This window comes from Mytilus galloprovincialis, chromosome 9 (assembly GCF_965363235.1).
Source record: "Mytilus galloprovincialis chromosome 9, xbMytGall1.hap1.1, whole genome shotgun sequence".
NCBI lineage: Eukaryota > Metazoa > Mollusca > Bivalvia > Mytilida > Mytilidae > Mytilus > Mytilus galloprovincialis.
The window spans coordinates 29,478,712-29,496,591 of record NC_134846.1 but is presented as its reverse complement, the minus strand read 5'-3'; the positions used below and the strand labels follow the sequence as shown (position 1 = coordinate 29,496,591).

The following is a 17,880-nucleotide window of genomic DNA, read 5'->3' as shown; positions in this document are numbered from 1 at the left end:
TTTCCAAATTATTAATATTACCAATAATTGATAGGTTCCAGGTCGACGGGTTCAAACAGAAAGATTTTGAAAGCAGAGAAAACTGTGCACCTTATACATGTTATAATCGGCATGACTTTATCAGATGACAATACCAATACTAAAATAAGGCATACGCTTAGTTATATATCAGTCACGGACCCGCGATATCACGGGTGTGTTCTAGTTGTTATATATAATGTATACAACCATTACTACTTTTGAGACGACCCCTTACATTTTACTTGTCAACTGTTTAAGTTGGCAATTGTTGAAAAGGTCTACTAGTATATGATTGACAGTACAATGAGAATCTAACCATTATCATTACAAATGAAAAATAACTGTGTTTTCAGTCCTGATTTAAATTATGATCACTGCCTCGACAGGTATAATTATTTATTTCACAGAACTAACGGAACATTTGTTCCCTTGAGCATGAACAAACAAATGCAATTCCGTTCAAGGGTAAGTGCCACAGTGGCTAAATTAAACATAAAACAGATGTTAAAGATAGGCGAAATATACAATAGGGACATTCACACTAATAAGCTGAAAACAATAGAGATAGGGACCCATGATTTAGCAATAGGACGGGACAGATAATTCGATCCAATACTTTCTATTCGCTTTGTTTATGACAAACTATTTTTTTATTTGAATATCATAAACGGTATATAATACAACAAATGCATTTTATTCAAATTTTAAAATCAATCATCGTCAAACTCTCATGCCTTTAGTCTTCAACTTAGTTGCCTGTAAAAGAAAATAGGAAATTTTCCCATTTCTAAGTTTATTTCATTACGCTGTCATTCAAATAAAATAAGTAATTTTAGATAAATTGCTTAATTGATAATAGTCAATGTTTTGTTTTACTTCTTGGTTTGTTTTATTAAATGTTACTATCATACAAGTATTTAAAAATCTAAAGTAATAGATTTGTACTGTTTACCAAAGAAAAATATTTAAGATGCCCGAAAATACTTTAAACATCCCTTGAAATAGGACATGGTTGTCTTTTCTTTGTCTTACTCTCATTGATGCTTAGTACTGATTTGATAAGTCAACCCTTTAAATATAATTGTGTCATCACGGTTGTTGTTTCAGAGCTTTTTCTTTTTGAATATTTCAGAGTTGTATATATACCTAGGACCGTTGTTGTGTCCCTTAGGGTATTTGTATTGATTATTTTCAAGAGCCATACGTTGACCAGCAGTCAGTTTAATCCTTAAATCTGAGTATTTGTGTCGTTGGCAATGAACCATATATTCTTATTGTTATATATGTTGTCAATTTCTATACCTGCATTTTTCAGTCATTGTAGTCTTTTTGAAGAATAATAATATTGTGTTTTCCAATTTTACAAATATGTTTCTGTTATTTTTCTCTATGTATAAGAACGGACTGTCAACATTAGAATCTCCTTTTTATTGTTCTGTGTTTTACAGTGTTTTTTTATGTGAAACTAGAAGTAACGATACTTACAGAAGTTTCTTTCACATATCCAGTTCAATGAGGTAAGACAAGATGAGTCAAACCAAGTATCTACGTTGTTATAATGCCCTGCACAATCTTCATTACCACCATAGTTGTTAGGTTCCTTGCTATTCCATGATGTAAATTTTGCCTTTTCTTGATCATAAGACCACCTAAACTCTCCTTCGCGAAGATCAGTAAGACCAATCCAGTAGTGGGCATCTTAAATGTTTCAATTCAAATGTCCAGCATTAATTTATCTTGAATACTATTGAATTAAAATAAAGTCCATAGAACCTTAAGTTGAAAACTGATGCGAATATCAATCTTTCCGAATGTATCGAAATTCATTTAAACGTTACTGGATATAAGTTGACCTCGTCAATGTATATCCTACTACATAAAAAAAAAACGGATACCGGTCTCATGTAATGTTATTTATACAGGAATGATTTGGACACAGCCATAACATTTTAAGGATGCTAATATTATTTTGAAGCTTGTTATCTTTTCGGAACACTCAAGTATGACTTGTTTTTCACTTACTTAACCGTTGCTTATATATAGAGATTTTTCCCCGTCACCAATGACCATGTGTTATCATCTGTTCTATGGTGGATAGTTGTTTCATTGCTAATCTTATCACATCTCTTTTTTATACGTATGTGATGCTTCTAAAACATGACTGGTTTAAACTTAACCAGAACATTATAAAAGGTGCTACTGAACCTGTAGTATTCTGTGAAGTATCATGAGAACAGTTATCATATACTTGTAATCGCCATTTTGTTTACCTACTGTTCCTAACTTATGTTTCATTACCTATTGCTACTTTCTTACTTTTCCTTCTTAGTTGAATTGGTATTTTTTTTATCAATGTTAATACAGTAGCATGAAGTTTAACAATAGAATTTTAATTAATATTATCTTAATTTTAAGAGTATAAAGATGATAAATGCTTACTCTTACTAAACTGTGTTTTCAACCATACATTTTCTGAAGAGTCGTCAATTTTGACCAGATATCCACCTATTTGACGACATTTTTTCTGCAAAAAACAAAAGTGAAGGTTGCAAACACATTAAAGCTTTCAAAATTTCTGGGTGTTTTTAATTAGAGAAGTATATTCCGACAACCAGTAAATGAATGAACATTTTTTGATATACGTTTAAGACTTATGATTTATCATTATACCGTATATTATAAGTTACCTCTGCAGTAAACCAAGTTTCGGGATCTCCTCCAAAATAATAACAATGATCTTTGTACGTTTTCCATTCTTTCTCTATCAAATGATAAGCAAACCATTATACATACTAGTATTACATTGTAGTTTTTCTCTTAGCTGAAGAAAGAACACCGTTTACACGAAAGTGATTGCATATAATGGAATAATTTAAGAGGAGTCATGTCTCTAAACTTTAAGAAAGCTACGATTGCTTTTTGACATCGACCATTCGTCCATGTATGCAAGGGGAGGGGGCTTGAGTATTTTACTCAGAACAAACAATTTGGTTCAGTACATACATGAGCTCGAATAATTTTGATTTTCACTCATTTTCCCTCCCCTCAACCAAAAAAACATTAACTTTAGACACTAGCCTCTCAAATTACACAACACACACAAAACACAAGTGAGCCGTACTTTTGTTTGGAGGAAAATGTTTTGTTTTAAGACTTGTTATGTGGGTTTTTTTTTTTTTAAATTGATTGCTGTCAATGTTTATTTGTACTTACTCTCTAGTTCCTTCTCTAAACCATCCAATGTCTTTTTGGTTTTCTCAAATATCTTCTTAGATTTGTCTGACAGACATGGCAAACAACAAACTTGAACTACCATTAAGGCAAGCACTAACAACACAGTAAATGCAACCATTTTCTATCCTAAAAGTATATTTTCAAAATTTCAGTTATGTTATCTCCAGTGTTTACATTTGTTCCTCATCAGATGACAAAAATCATATTTACAAGAGAAAATTAAGCAAATAGTTAAGTAAGGAACCATTTTGCGACCTCTATCTACACGCAATGGTCGTAAATCTACAGCCCGTAACAGAGAAGTGATCGAATTCGCGTTTCTTTACCGTCAGAATAAGTTACGTTATCGACAAACTTATTTCAGAAGTGACATAATTTAATTTTCTTCATCGACAAAATATTTCATGTACAATGTGTAAGTTTTCATTCTTTAAGTCGAAGTTTTTTTCTTTATATCGTCTATAATCTCTATACTTTCGTTTCCATGAAAAGGCAAATATAGCTTACGTTTACATAGAACAAGAACGAATTGCACTGTACATGCTGTAGTTTATAATACATTGTTTCTTTGAAAGTCGTTATAAAGAATTATTTACATCACTGTATACAGGTTCATTTAATTTTAGAAATAACCGATTATTTATTATACACTGCTTGCACTGTGAATATTTATGGGATTCAACACTGTAAAAGTTTTTCTTTCGTCTGATACAGAATACCCCATATCTTTTCTTTTTCATACCTATCTGTTTATTGTGTCCCCGGGATTATGTCAATCATACATTGTTGCAATACCGACATATAAAAAAGAAGATGTGGTATTATTGCCAATGAGACAACTATCCACAAAAAGACCTAAATGACACAAACTATAGGTAACCGTACGGTTATGCGTGTACTTTGTCACAGAAAAAACTGAAATAAATTTCTTTCAAATCGAAGCAAAAAATACAAATGTACCCTTTAACATTTGAAATTTGAAATGTTAAAGACAAAATTGCTCTTTATCTTAAGTTATTGACGAATATTTGAAATTTAAACCTCTATAAGATGTGATGTACGGCATTTCATTTTATCATTGGTAATGATCCATATCTGACAGAGAAGAAATATTCATAATTCTCAGAAAGTTTTCGTAAATATTGTTAGATACCACTAATCGTTCAAACAATCAAGACATCAGAGACAAACAGGAAAAAAAATATGAAAATGAAAAGATATGACCTAAGTGTTAGCATGTTAAGGGAGACGGCACCTAATTTACAAAAAAAATAATTGATGTTTTAAGAAACTGTAGAGAACTCCACAGGTTTTCAACAAGGGTAGAATTCAAAACCTTGAATATGAAAGCCTCGAAATCCATGATACTTTTTCTGTGCGGTAGTTATATCTACAAAATCCAATCATGTACACGACATATAATACATGTATGAAATACATGTATATTCATACATGTATATGTATATATTGGGAATTTATTTTTGTTTCCAAACAGAATTATAAGGTTATGTATAAGTGCCTACGTTCACTGCACAATTGTAAATTGTCTTCCTAACGACCAGCAAAAATAAATGGCACAAGTTCACGTAGTCATAAAAAAAGTCGTATAATTTACGTTATCGAACAAAAAATCAGAAATACGGAATAGTATAAATTCAAATTCAAATATTTTATTGGACAAAGCACATATGATACAATGCGTATTCCAAGATATAAACACATTAAACATGACAATTTATGCAAATACAACATAAAGAAAACATTTGAAGTACCAATTATATATATAAAATTGAGAATGGAAATGGGGAATGTGTCAAAGAGACAACAACCCGCCCAAATAAAAAACAACAGCAGAGGGTCACCAACAGGTCTTCAATGTAGCGAGAAATTCCCGCACCCGGAGGCGTCCTTCAGCTGGCCCCTAAACAAATATATACTAGTCCAGTGATAATGAACGCCATACTAATTTCCAAATTGTACACAAGAAACTAAAATTAAAATAATACAAGACTAACAAAGGCCAGAGGCTCCTGACTTGGGACAGGCGCAAAAATGCGGCGGGGTTAAACATGTTTGTGAGATCTCAACCCTCCCCCTATACCTCTAACCAATGTAGTAAAGTAAACGCATAACAATACGCACATTAAAATTCAGTTCAAGAGAAATCCGAGTCTGATGTCAGAAGATGTAACCAAAGAAAATAAACAAAATGACAATAATACATAAATAACAACAGACTACTAGCAGTTAACTGACATGCCAGCTCCAGACTTCAACTAAACTGACTGAAAGATTATGATTTCATCATATGAACATCAGGCACAATCCTTCCCGTTAGGGGTTTAGTATCATACCATCATAACATATATGAGAAGAACATAACCCGTGTCATGCCAACAACTGTTTTTAGAATAAATGTGTTTAGTTCCGATGCAAAGACCTTATCCATGACTCAATATTAACGCCAAAATATGCAATCTTTAATGACTTGACAACAGTATCGTAATTATATCCCTTCTTAATAAGTCTATTCAAAGGTTTTGTAAGTTTCTGAGGTGAATACTGACACATTTGTGCTTTATAAAGAATATTACCATAAAAAATTGGATGTGAAATACCTGAACGTATTAAAAGTCTGCATGTTGAGCTATATTTACGAATAATGTCTTTATACCGATGATAAAATTTAGTAAATGTTTTGACTAGTTTGTGATATCGAAAACCCTGGTGTAATAATTTTTCAGTAATACATAAATTTTTCTCGTTAAAATCTAAAACATTGTTACATACACGAGCGAATCGTACAAGTTGAGATATATAAACACCGTAAGATGGTGACAAGGGAACGTCACCATCTAAAAACGGATAATTAACGATAGGAAATGAAAAATCATCCCTTTTATCATAAATTTTAGTATTCAGCTTTCCATTAGTGATATAGATATCAAGATCGAGAAAAGGGCAGTGGTCATTGTTAGTATTAGTTTTATTTAAAGTAAGTTCAACAGGATAAATTTCATTAATATACATACTGAAGTCGTCATTATTGAGAGCCAAAATATCATCCAAATATCTAAACGTATTATTAAATTTGTTTATCAGATGTTGTTTCGATGGGTCTTTGCTTATATATATAATATCACAGTATTACATAGTATTATACTTATGGTAGACCAACTGACATTAGATTATTATTACGAGCTTCAAAAGCTTGACTTAAATAAGTGAATGGTTAGGAAATCCCGTTTCCCCTGCGTGTTTTAAAAGTCAAAGACAAATGTTTTCCCTGATACAAACGTTTTAAGAACTAGCTTTGTGTAACCTATAGACAAATTCGACTGTATATAAGGAAGTGAATATGTTTACTCTGATTTGAAACTATCTTATAGAACTTGTTTTAGTAATTGAGAACCTATGTTGTTTATGGGTAATAGGTGAAATGTTGCATGACCCATCAAAATGACAGCAAACGCAGTTTTCCGGACGATTTTTATTTGTACACTGTTAAAAACTGACAATCATGTGAAACGGACGAAGACATATTCTAACAGAAGTACAAATACCAGTCCTCCCTTTTGTGTATACATATGAGAAAACATTTCAAAGTTATTAATTGAATTCAAATCCATCACACATACGGTACACATTGTATTCCGAAACAAGAATGTGTCCAAAGTACACGGATGCCCCACTTGCACTATCATTGCACTGGCATTAAAATTAGAAAGATCATACTATAGGGAACATATTTACTAAGTTTCAAGTTGATTGGACTTCAGCTTCATCAAAAACTACCTTGAACAAAAACTTTAACCTGAAACTCCCACGTTCATTTTCTATGTTCAGTGGACCATGAAATTGGAGTCAAAAGTCTAATTTGGCTTTAAAATTAGAAAGATCATATCATAAGCAACAAGTGTACTAAGTTTCAAGTTGATTGGACTTCAGTTTCATAAAAAACTACCTTGACCAAAAACTTTAACCTGAACGGACGGACGCACGCACAGACGGACGGACGAACGAACGGAGCCACAGACCAGAAAACATAATGCCCCTCTACTATCGTAGGTGGGGCATAAAAATAAAGGACTTCATTCCTATCAAACACCTTTTTAATTGTTTAAACCAGTATATTTCTTTTAGTTTTGGGTAAAATTGTAAAGGAAATAATACTACCAAGACGTCCTTCCATAAACCTTCTTTTTCTGTTCTGACTTTGAAGAAATGACTTCTTTTCACCCAATCGAAATGGTGCATGGACATATTTTGTTTCATATTATTAGAATTATTTTCAATATTATCGGTATTAAACTTGATTATCGACACATGAAAGTCTGTCAGCATTGTCAATCTTTTTAACGTTAAAGTTCCAATAGTTCGGTCACTACTCAATTAAGTTTGTCGATAACGTAGCTAATTTTGACGGTAAAGAAACACCAATTCGATCACTTCTCTGTTACGGGCTGTACACGGTTACCGACATCTTAACTCGATGAATATCCAAATTCAGAGGAACACGAATCTTAATCGTTTGTACATAACTTACCTTTGTTTAAATTTCAATGTGCAATAATAAGTTGAATGTAAACCTGAATGAAAACAATTTATAGTGAATCTGCGTTCTTCAATGCCATTATAATGAAATAGAAAACGAAATCAATGACACACTGTCACGTTTAGACAATTTCCACGAAATTCAAGAATGTGAACAAATTTTGTTGTTATACAATCTCTTTCTTGTTTTCCATATAAACTACAAAAAATTACTATGCAACAGTACGATATATTTCAATTTGTGCTTTCGATTTTAATATTCATTTAAAAAGATCTTGAAAATAACAAATTTTTAAATGTTATATAAATGACCATTTTTTTTTTAAATATTGTGGCTAAACTGAGTTACTTCGCTTTGCATATAAAAGTGTTAAATTAACATGTTGTCTATCACTTTCAATGTAAATTTAGATACCTTATTTTTACCATAAATGTTTAGCATCGACAACAGACAGAAAATGCGCGAAAGAATTCCTCCAAAAAATAAACTCAAAATTAAGAATTGAGATGGTAAACACAAATACTTGTAATTGGGGTCTTTTGTGTATTTCTTTGAAACACACTTCTAACGAACTGACCAAAGAAACTTGATAAATGAAACTGCTTCCTGAAAAGATTATTGAGAATTTAGTACCGATGTCAGATTGAATTAGTATAAATTTGTATAAATTTCCGACTGTAAATACAATACATAATAAATTTAGTTCCAGGGTGGAAGGGAAATAGCCCGTTAAGTTAAGGCTTTGAGATTTGTTTTCTTACGTGAACTATTACCTATCTTCTTAATTTAGACAGGTGTGAATAGATAAAGGTCTATGTTTTATATTTTCAATGATACATATTAACTGCAATTATACGACACCAACGAAATCCAAAAGAGATCTACAAGTCATTTCAGGTTAAACAATTATCGGTAAGTGTTTTTACTCTGGATTTCCCCAAAATGTAGATCTAGAGTATCCACATAGTGAATAATAATTAATCTCACAGAGACGACATTAAGTCTGCTAAACTACTGTTTCGAACAATCAAGCACATTTAAGACCAGATTCCGCGTATCAGTATAGACAAACAGATACCAATAGTGCTGATGTGTGAACATCCGTGACATGCTTTTTACATTTGGACATTTGGACCCACCGAATGTCAAATTGAATAGCGGCGGAATGACATTTTATGGCGTGTCGGGATTAGTTGTTATTTTTTGCGGTATTCAGGATAGGATTTATTTTCGCGCGAATTCAAGATTCACAGCTGTTGAGATTCGGGAGTTACGTTAAACGATTAATTTTGCGGATCCAAAAAGAATACTTTTTTAGGGGGATTTAGGATGACACCACCTCCTGCAGGCCCTCAGTAAAACATCTCTACGTCTGTATTCTAAAACCTACATCTGGATTGTAAAGAATTCCTGAATGTACAAAAAAATTATGTATCAACAAGAACCACTAACTAAACTTTTGGCTTAGAACGAAAATATTAGAGTGCAGCGGGATTAAAAATAAACATTTCCCTTTAAAATTAGTTTTGTAGTTTTATTCCCTTTTATGGAAATCACTGATCTACAAAAGGAACAAATTAAGACAAAAAACACAAAATAAATCCGTCTGAAAGACTACTTTATTCATTAATATTGATATTATACACAAAATGAAAGAAAGTTACAAATGTATTTCACTGACTTTACATGAGTTAATTATCCCTCAAAAAAGAGGAACTACAGTCTCTTGTTACATCTGGATTATTTTAGTCGTAGGAATTTTATCGATTCATACATGAGCCACCTCCTCATACTTAAAAATATTACGTTTAAAATACGAAACTTAGGTGCAGGGTGTATTTCATATTCTGTTATGTTTTTCTACATTACCAGATATCTATTTAAATGAGTCCATAAGTGCAGTTGCATAAGCCAGCTACTTTAGAATTATTTTAGTTCATTGTTATATAGGATTTACATTAACGAATTATCAGTTAGTCGTTTGTATAGGTTTTTACAACGGTATAACAGATATTTATAGTTTTATAAATCAACCATGATGACAAAATCTATCTGCTTTCATAAAACGACCCATACAATAATTGAAATGTTTTCGTTTGGAAGTTTTGTATAACCCTATGGGATATGGAAGATAAAGTAAATGGAGTGATTTCACGGCCAGCAATTTCTATGTCTCCCCTGCGTCGAAAACTACTAGAATTTCCATTTACAATGCAGCATGCTTAAATATGGAGAATTATTTAAACGGAATAGTCACGCATCTCAAAAGTTTTACGTACAACTTGAATGAAAATGTAAATTTCAATTAACATTTAGAATTTTTGTCTATACACCTACTTTTAGAACACGGTACTGAATTTCTGCAATAAGGTAAATGTTCACGTAGTGATATTGCAGGCCAAATTTTAATTAAATCTGAAATCTAATACAACTTGTGCTGATATATTCGAAGAGGATAAAATTTGTCATCGTATTTTACCTATTTTTGGACTATTATCGTGAAAAAAATCGCAATTTCACAATTAAACATTTTTTTCATACTTTCTATAAAGATGAAGTGGACCAATCTGAATAACTTTTACTTACAAAAATTATAGGTAGGTGTTAATGTAAGAAAGTTTTATCATATTTTGACGCTTTTTTGTGTAAAATTTACCATGATGTCAATTTTGTATTTTTGTGATTTTTCTCAGTTTTAGGAACAAAATGCATATTATTTCAACTTTTTTGTTATAAATGATTGAAAAAATACATATCTAAGAAATTTGAAAAGACCATAATGATATGGGATGTACATAGTTCTTGTAAAATCATTTTTTGTATCTCTCACCCATTTTCTCAAAATTTTGGCTAAAAATACTGACTTGATTGGTCATAAACTTTGAAAGCTGGATTACTCAAACACCATTCATTGTAAAAACACAATTTTTTCACAGATTTATGTTTGTTTATAATATTTTTAAAATTCATTGATATTTTCCACTTTTATCACATGTTTTGGAAATAATTCAAGAACGAGATTTCAACGAGACTGAACGAGACTTAAAAGTCAGAAAAATACATCCTTAAAGTCCGATTTATTGTTCCATCTTACTACCGGGTTCCATAAATACATGTCAATGTTAAAGGTTCAACAGATAGGCAGTTATGCGCTCTTTACTACATTTGACACACTATATATAGATAACCATAGTAACTGTTTCTTTTGAGATTTTCTTGAATTGATAACATGCAAACGGAAATACACATTTATGATAATTGCTTGTATATCCATTTCTAAGAATATATATCTTTAGCTGTATTTGGCAAAACGTTTAGGAATTTTGGTCCTCAATGCTCTTCAACTTCGTACTTTATTTACCCTTTGTAACTTTTTTGGATTCGTGCGTTACTGATGAGTCTTTTTTTTTAGACGAAACGTCCTTCTAATGTAAATATACATTTAATCCTGGTATCTATGATGATATAAAAAAGAAGAGGTGGTATGATTGCCAATGAGACAACTGTCCACAAGAGACCAAAATGACACAGACATTAACAACTATAGGTCACTGTACGGTCTTCAACAATGACCAAAGCACATGCCGCATAGTCAGCTATAAAAGGTCCCGATATCAGTTTGTTTTCAAAAGAATGTAAAGTTTTTATGCAAATATCTTTTCTTTTAATTAAAAGAATGTTGATACTTTTTATCATGAATACAGGCAAACAGACCTAAACTTTTCTATACAGCAACTGTTGCAAGATGAGTCATTTCCCTTTATAATACACAAATATTTTGTCTGTCATCGATATTAACCTATCAGTCTTCGTGTAAATGAGGCATGAAATAATAAAAGATAATGATGTTTTAAAAGCCGGACGCTATCATACTCGTATATTTAAGACTGGACTTAGGTATGCTAAGCCTGTAAGTTCTGATGATTAAACGAGGTTATTTACAAACAATGCCAACGCACCCCACAGAGCAATACACCTACTTAATATACTATTCTAAGTAATTCAATAATTGATTTTTCAAGTGCTTCTGAAAGCCGTTAACAGCTGTGTTTATCGTTACTGGTGCAGTACCGAGGCACACATATAATAAATGAGGGGTGAACAGTTTGCTCCTTTAATGATTTTTTGTTGATGTTCTTTTTACTATTGTTTATATGAATTTTTGTTGATATAATGGCAAATGTTATCAAAAATAAATATCTGTGATATAGGTCAGAAAACTAAATATGAACTCATTATGACAAGTAATGAAGACATGAAAAGATGTATACCAATTGTCCATTAATAGTGAACTGACAAAAACAATTGCAGATAATTTTCAATTCATCAAGCTTAGACACGGATTAATCTAAGCAGGGACGAAAGATACCAGAAGGACAGTCAAACTCGTGCATACAATGTAGATTGAAAATAAACTGACCACGTCATGGCTGAAAATAAACAACAAATAGACACAACATAAGTTTTCTGTGGAGTATCTTAAGATTTTTTATTTGAAATATCAAAACTGTAATAGTCCATTACAGTTTCATGTGACATAAAATTACACTTTTGTTTATTGAACACATAATGTTTGGCATGTTCTATGAATGTTCGTTTTATATTTTCTTTGATAACTTCTGATATGTAGAATAAGAACATGGTATAGCTATTCCATTTTACCTCAATCTTAGTATGAGCTGCTATTGATATCGAGAAATTCATATTTTAGTGTTAACTAGAATTAAATTAGAAAAGCCATCACCATCAGTATAAACTAAAAAGTACATTTGTTAAACATGACAGAATTATATTCCACGTTTGCGAACGTTAGTGTGTCATTATATATTTATTTTAATATGATACATTTTTAATGCTTTTATTATTGTCCTTTTTTGACGTGGTGTAAGCATTTGCAAAGGAAATGGTCATACTTTTGTTTAGGTTTTCTCACTGAAAATTGTTTGTTTTGTTGTCACACTGTTGACAGACATATATGCAATTCTTCTCCCCTAATATTCTCTTGCGTGAAGCTTTTGTTTTAGAGCAACTGCAACTGTCTTCTTTGCAAAATTAGGTCTTGTCTTGTGGGGAATTTGTAGGCAAGGCTTTGGAAATGTAGGGATATCAAATAATTACTGCAGTAAATAAAGGCAACATTAGTTTTTCGCTGTTCAAACAGAATAAAAACCGGGTTACAAACTAAAACCGAGAGAATCACATCAACTATTAGAAGAATACAACGGAACAACAGAAACACTGACGTGCAACAAAAACAAATGACAATGCTACTTACATAGAAATGAACTTTTTGATAACAATTGCCATATTCCTGACTTGGTACGGGACATTTTAAGAACACAATGGTGGGATGAAACTGGCTTTATGGCTATCTAAACCTCCCGCTGATATGGAAATGATCAAAATTTCGCCGAAATGACAAAATTACGTAACAGGCCAAATAAAAGTAAGAACAATCAGAACAGAGAAATACATAAATAAATAATATAAAAGTATATTTCGGCAGGTACGCCGCAGAATAATAACGAATACCTAAAATTATTTTACGACAGTCCACACACACAGCGTGATAGAAGTATGAACTGTGCTTCACAGTAATGTATCAACGCCACAAAAAGTAAAGCTGTATTCTCATTCAATGATTCTTCAATGAATGCGTCAACCATGACACATATTTGGTTATGTAAAGCGTTCATCAACTCCTATATATTAATTCCTGAACGTACCGTTTTCGTGAGTTTTACCTGCTCATTTCATTGATCATGATCATGATGTTGGTTGAAGTTAAGAATTTAACCAATAAAAAATAATCTTCATAGATACCAGGCTTAAAATATTAAATCCTTGACTTTATTTCAGAAAACACTTACTATTGAGCATGATCGTAAGTCTTGAATAATGCAGTATACTTAAAATGTACGACCAATCTTGTTCGTATTTTTTGTGAAACCGAATTCAGATATCTGAATTTACGGTTGAGTTATCTACATGTAAGTCATTATGGGCCGCTCTCTGGATTAACCATCATCAGAGGAATGCCCAAAACACCCCCATTTGATATCCAATGGTGTATAAGATCTAAATACATGAGGATAATTCTATCCTTAAAAAGGGACATAATCAGGATAGTCAAATTCATTTAGAGTAAACTTTGAATATTCTGTGTGCGATTTTTCATAAGTAATGTGTAATTTCTTACAATCATTGTATATAATATTTATATTCAGTTGAATATTTTTTAACTTTTATAATCTCAATTCTTTTTTTTTCAAATAGAACTGTGCTTTTGTTTCCAATATAGTGTGTTTTGTGTATTTTAAACTCTGCATGTAATCATTTTTTGTCGAAGAATGGTTTCAATATATATAGTTTAGATAACAGGTTGTTTATTAAGATATTCGCTTTCGCCTATAAAAACCAAACATTGTGTAGATGTCTGGGTTTTTCTTTTTGTCGATGTGTTTGTTTTCGTTTGACATTAACTTCCGTAACACCAATAATTGTTTACCTGCTTAGAAAGCTACTTGGAAATTACCTAGAAAGATTCCTTTTTCACTATTGGTTTGAGGATGTTCATTTCCTGTTTTATTTGTATAAAAAAATGGGTGAGCCGCTTCCGACTATGAACAAAATGGCGAAAACCAGTTTTGAATTTTCCTTTTTTTTTAATTTTACATTCCAGTTATTTTGTTATTCTTCAAAACACCAAAATGAAGTTAGACGTGATTGACTTGTTTCGATAGTTGTGGAATTTCATTATGTAATTTTATTGATTTATTTTGCTTTGTTGTTATATTAATTTTGACGATTGGAACTAAGTGGATAGCTCCTTTACTCAGGAGCAATAATACATTTTTAGTTATCAGTATTTAAAGAAATTTCAGTAATTGCCAACGTCTAAACAAACAAATAAATAAAATAGTTGTCTACTTTTCTAAACTAATGATATAACTTTAACAATTATATGAAAATCAAATCTAATAGATTACCTGAAAGAAACATCATTCGGAAATTGAATATGTTGAAAATAGAATATTGTAAACGGAAGTTGGCATGCACTGCAGTGATAATAATAGAAAAAAGATAGAGATGGCAATTTGTAATAAGGTATGGCGTCATTTTAAATGATAGTTTAAACTTCATTAATTACAACAAGACACCGACAATATAATGATGTTTTGATGGTTGAATAGCATGTACGCAGAAATATAAATTTTTCTACACCTATTCTTCCAGACAAACTATTAAAATGAATATGAGAATATACCAAAAATTGCGTACAAATTGTAGTCACATATTTATACAAACATGTACATTGTATATATACAGTTAACACTTGTTGTATCGAACTCTGTTGACTCGAGTTTAGAATATTAAAGGTCAAGGAAAATGTCATAGATTTTGCTAAAATTTTGCATGCAAACTAAAACTGAAAATCGAAAAAATAAGGCATTTATCTCTTTTGTTTTCTGAAATATTAAAGATTGATTTCTTTCAATATGGGTGAATATTTGTATAGAAAGCACATCAAATTGTCTAAAAACCTTCTAAAATTTGCCTTAAAATTGTCAAATCTCTTATTCTACTCCATAGAATTTCTTAAATAAACTATATGTTGTTGATCCATAAATTTCTGTTTTTATGATATAAAATAATCATGTAGTTACCGACTTTATGTTTGTCTAATGAACATTTTGTTACATTGTTCGTAGCAAAAACGTCAAAAATAAACGTTTTCATGGATTTACGGCCTGTAACGCGGTAGCGTTGCGATTATTAAGACGTTTTGTTAGATTTTTTCACTTGGAATGTTGTTTAACTTACAAACGAAGTCGGGAGTCGAAGTTGTTCCGTTTCAGTTTGAGTCGAACTACGGGTATTTTGAAAGATTTATCTGGTCCGGCTGACTTCGAGATAAAGAAAGTCGAGTAAATATATAAAAAGTGACAAATCAGGCTGTAATCATTCTTTAAATCTTGAGTAATTGAAAACAATAGAGGAAATGCGAAAGCCTTTTTAATTTAAATATTTGATAAAAACGAGTTTTTGGGGTAAGAAAAAATATCTCTTACTTAAAAAGAAAATGTATTTAAGACAATAACAATCAAAACCAAGGAGTAAACAAAGACTCACAAAACCAATGGACATTTACATCAACAGTTATAAATAAAAATAAGAAACAACACGAACTCCACTAGAAAGCGGGGGTGAAATCAGTTGGTCCGGAAGGGTAAGCATTTCCTGCACCGTATTCGGCACCCGTCGTGCTATTTTTTTGTTCAGTTCGGTAATGATGGAAGGTTATAATGACGGAGGAAGAATATCAGATATGATTTCTGACACACTTTTGTCATAATGGCCAATCAGCTCATGATGGCGACCGTTAAATTTCTTGAGTGATGACTTTAATTTGATTGATTCATAGCCCTGTCTTAGCAACTTTTGAGAAAGCAGTATCCCTCGTTCAACAATATCAACGAACCTTGAGCTAGCTCTAGAGAAACGTATCAATTGAGACACATTTACTCCATATGATGGTGCCGCTGGGATGTTGCTACACAGAAATGGAAAGTTGACTATAGGAAAATTAAAATCATTGCGTTTGTCATAAATTTTGATATTTAACCTACCATCAGTAGTTTTTAAATATTTAAATATTTAATTTGAATATTTAAAAACGAAAGTTTTTGGAGTAAGAAACAAATATCTCTTATTTAAAAAAAATGAATTAGAAGAAATGAGTGTTGAACATCGGTTAATTAATACTACCTAAAAAAGTATTTAAAATATCAAGAATTCCATTTGTCAGAAACATATTGCATTTTCAGTCGGTTCATGATATTTAAAAATCGGTTAACTACTGTCGCTTTGAGGTGGCACTAAACACATTTGATTAAAAGTAATTTGGCTCGTTTAATTGTCAAAAATTTTAGACAAAATATTTCATTTTGACTCTTCTGACAAAATGATTAAAAAAAAAAATGGTAAAAAAAATAGAACCACACACTATCTCGGATAAAAACATTGATTTTCTACTTTTTACAGAATTATCACCTTGTTGTTTTATGTAAAACATTCATTTACTTTGGAATTTCTCGCTACATTGAAGACCTGTTGGTGACTTTCTGCTGTTGTCTTTTCTATGGTCGGGTTGTTGTCTGTTTGACACATTCCCCATTTCCATTTTCAATTTTATGATAGCTGTGTTAATTTAAATTTCTGGTTAATTGTTTTCTACAATGGGTAATGTTTTTTTTTTCGTGTGTCTAGATTGCTTCAGAATCAAATTAGGTATGTGAATAGATTGTGAGGTAATATATGCAAGTAAAACAATATTTTAGATCATCTCATAAAAAACGTGTATATTACGGGTTAAACTTTACTATTCAAACCATATATTTTTTATCAACCACTACACATGTCATCAAATATTTGTTTATATGACTGCATTCGATAACAGTACACAGCCATATATTAAGAACAATGACTGACAAACTCTCTTATGATTTTCCAGCACTTTAAGAACAATGCTTAATGTACAATTTTATTACGAAACTTTTTTAAGTTAATTTCACAGTCTTTGATTATAATGTTTTAGAACATGCTGAATAGTCACTGCACTTTAACGGGGATTTAGAGATTTGCTTTTGTTGAATTAATAATCAGATGACATTTAGATTATATGATAATTCGAACGTAAAATGATAAGTGTAAGTCAAAGTACAAAACAGATTTAATTTTGATAAGAACTCATCAGCTTACAAAATAGTGAGAATTTGATTTGAACAATTAATTTAGTTTTTGATAAGAATTTGAAAGTACTGTAAGCACCAATTTATGATTAAATAGACACCTCATTTAGTTATCCGTTAAAGTGGGATCCTATAGTTTTAGGTGTTACTTAATATACGTGTATGTAGATATGAAATTTATATAATATGCACTAGTTGACTAGATATATTAGTCAATAACCTTTCAAAAATCCTGAAAGTTTGTAAACAGATTTAACATTCTGAAGATTTTCCCCAAAAAGGTGCAATCACACCTGTTTCAGTTTTGCTTTTTAATTT

General features: G+C 31.2%; 1 protein-coding gene across 1 annotated transcript; it reads right to left on the bottom strand.

Annotated features, from left to right (window-relative positions):
* Positions 1-699: 699 nt before the first annotated feature.
* Positions 700-7,858, bottom strand: LOC143046722 (perlucin-like protein). Its single transcript, XM_076219819.1, has 6 exons — positions 7,802-7,858; positions 3,235-3,381; positions 2,709-2,782; positions 2,461-2,545; positions 1,507-1,719; positions 700-777 (listed from the first exon to the last, which is right to left on the bottom strand). Exons 2-6 carry the CDS (start codon positions 3,371-3,373, stop codon positions 770-772), a joined length of 519 nt encoding a protein of 172 aa, XP_076075934.1. The 5' UTR covers positions 3,374-3,381; positions 7,802-7,858; the 3' UTR covers positions 700-769.
* Between the last annotated feature and the right edge of the window lie 10,022 nt (positions 7,859-17,880).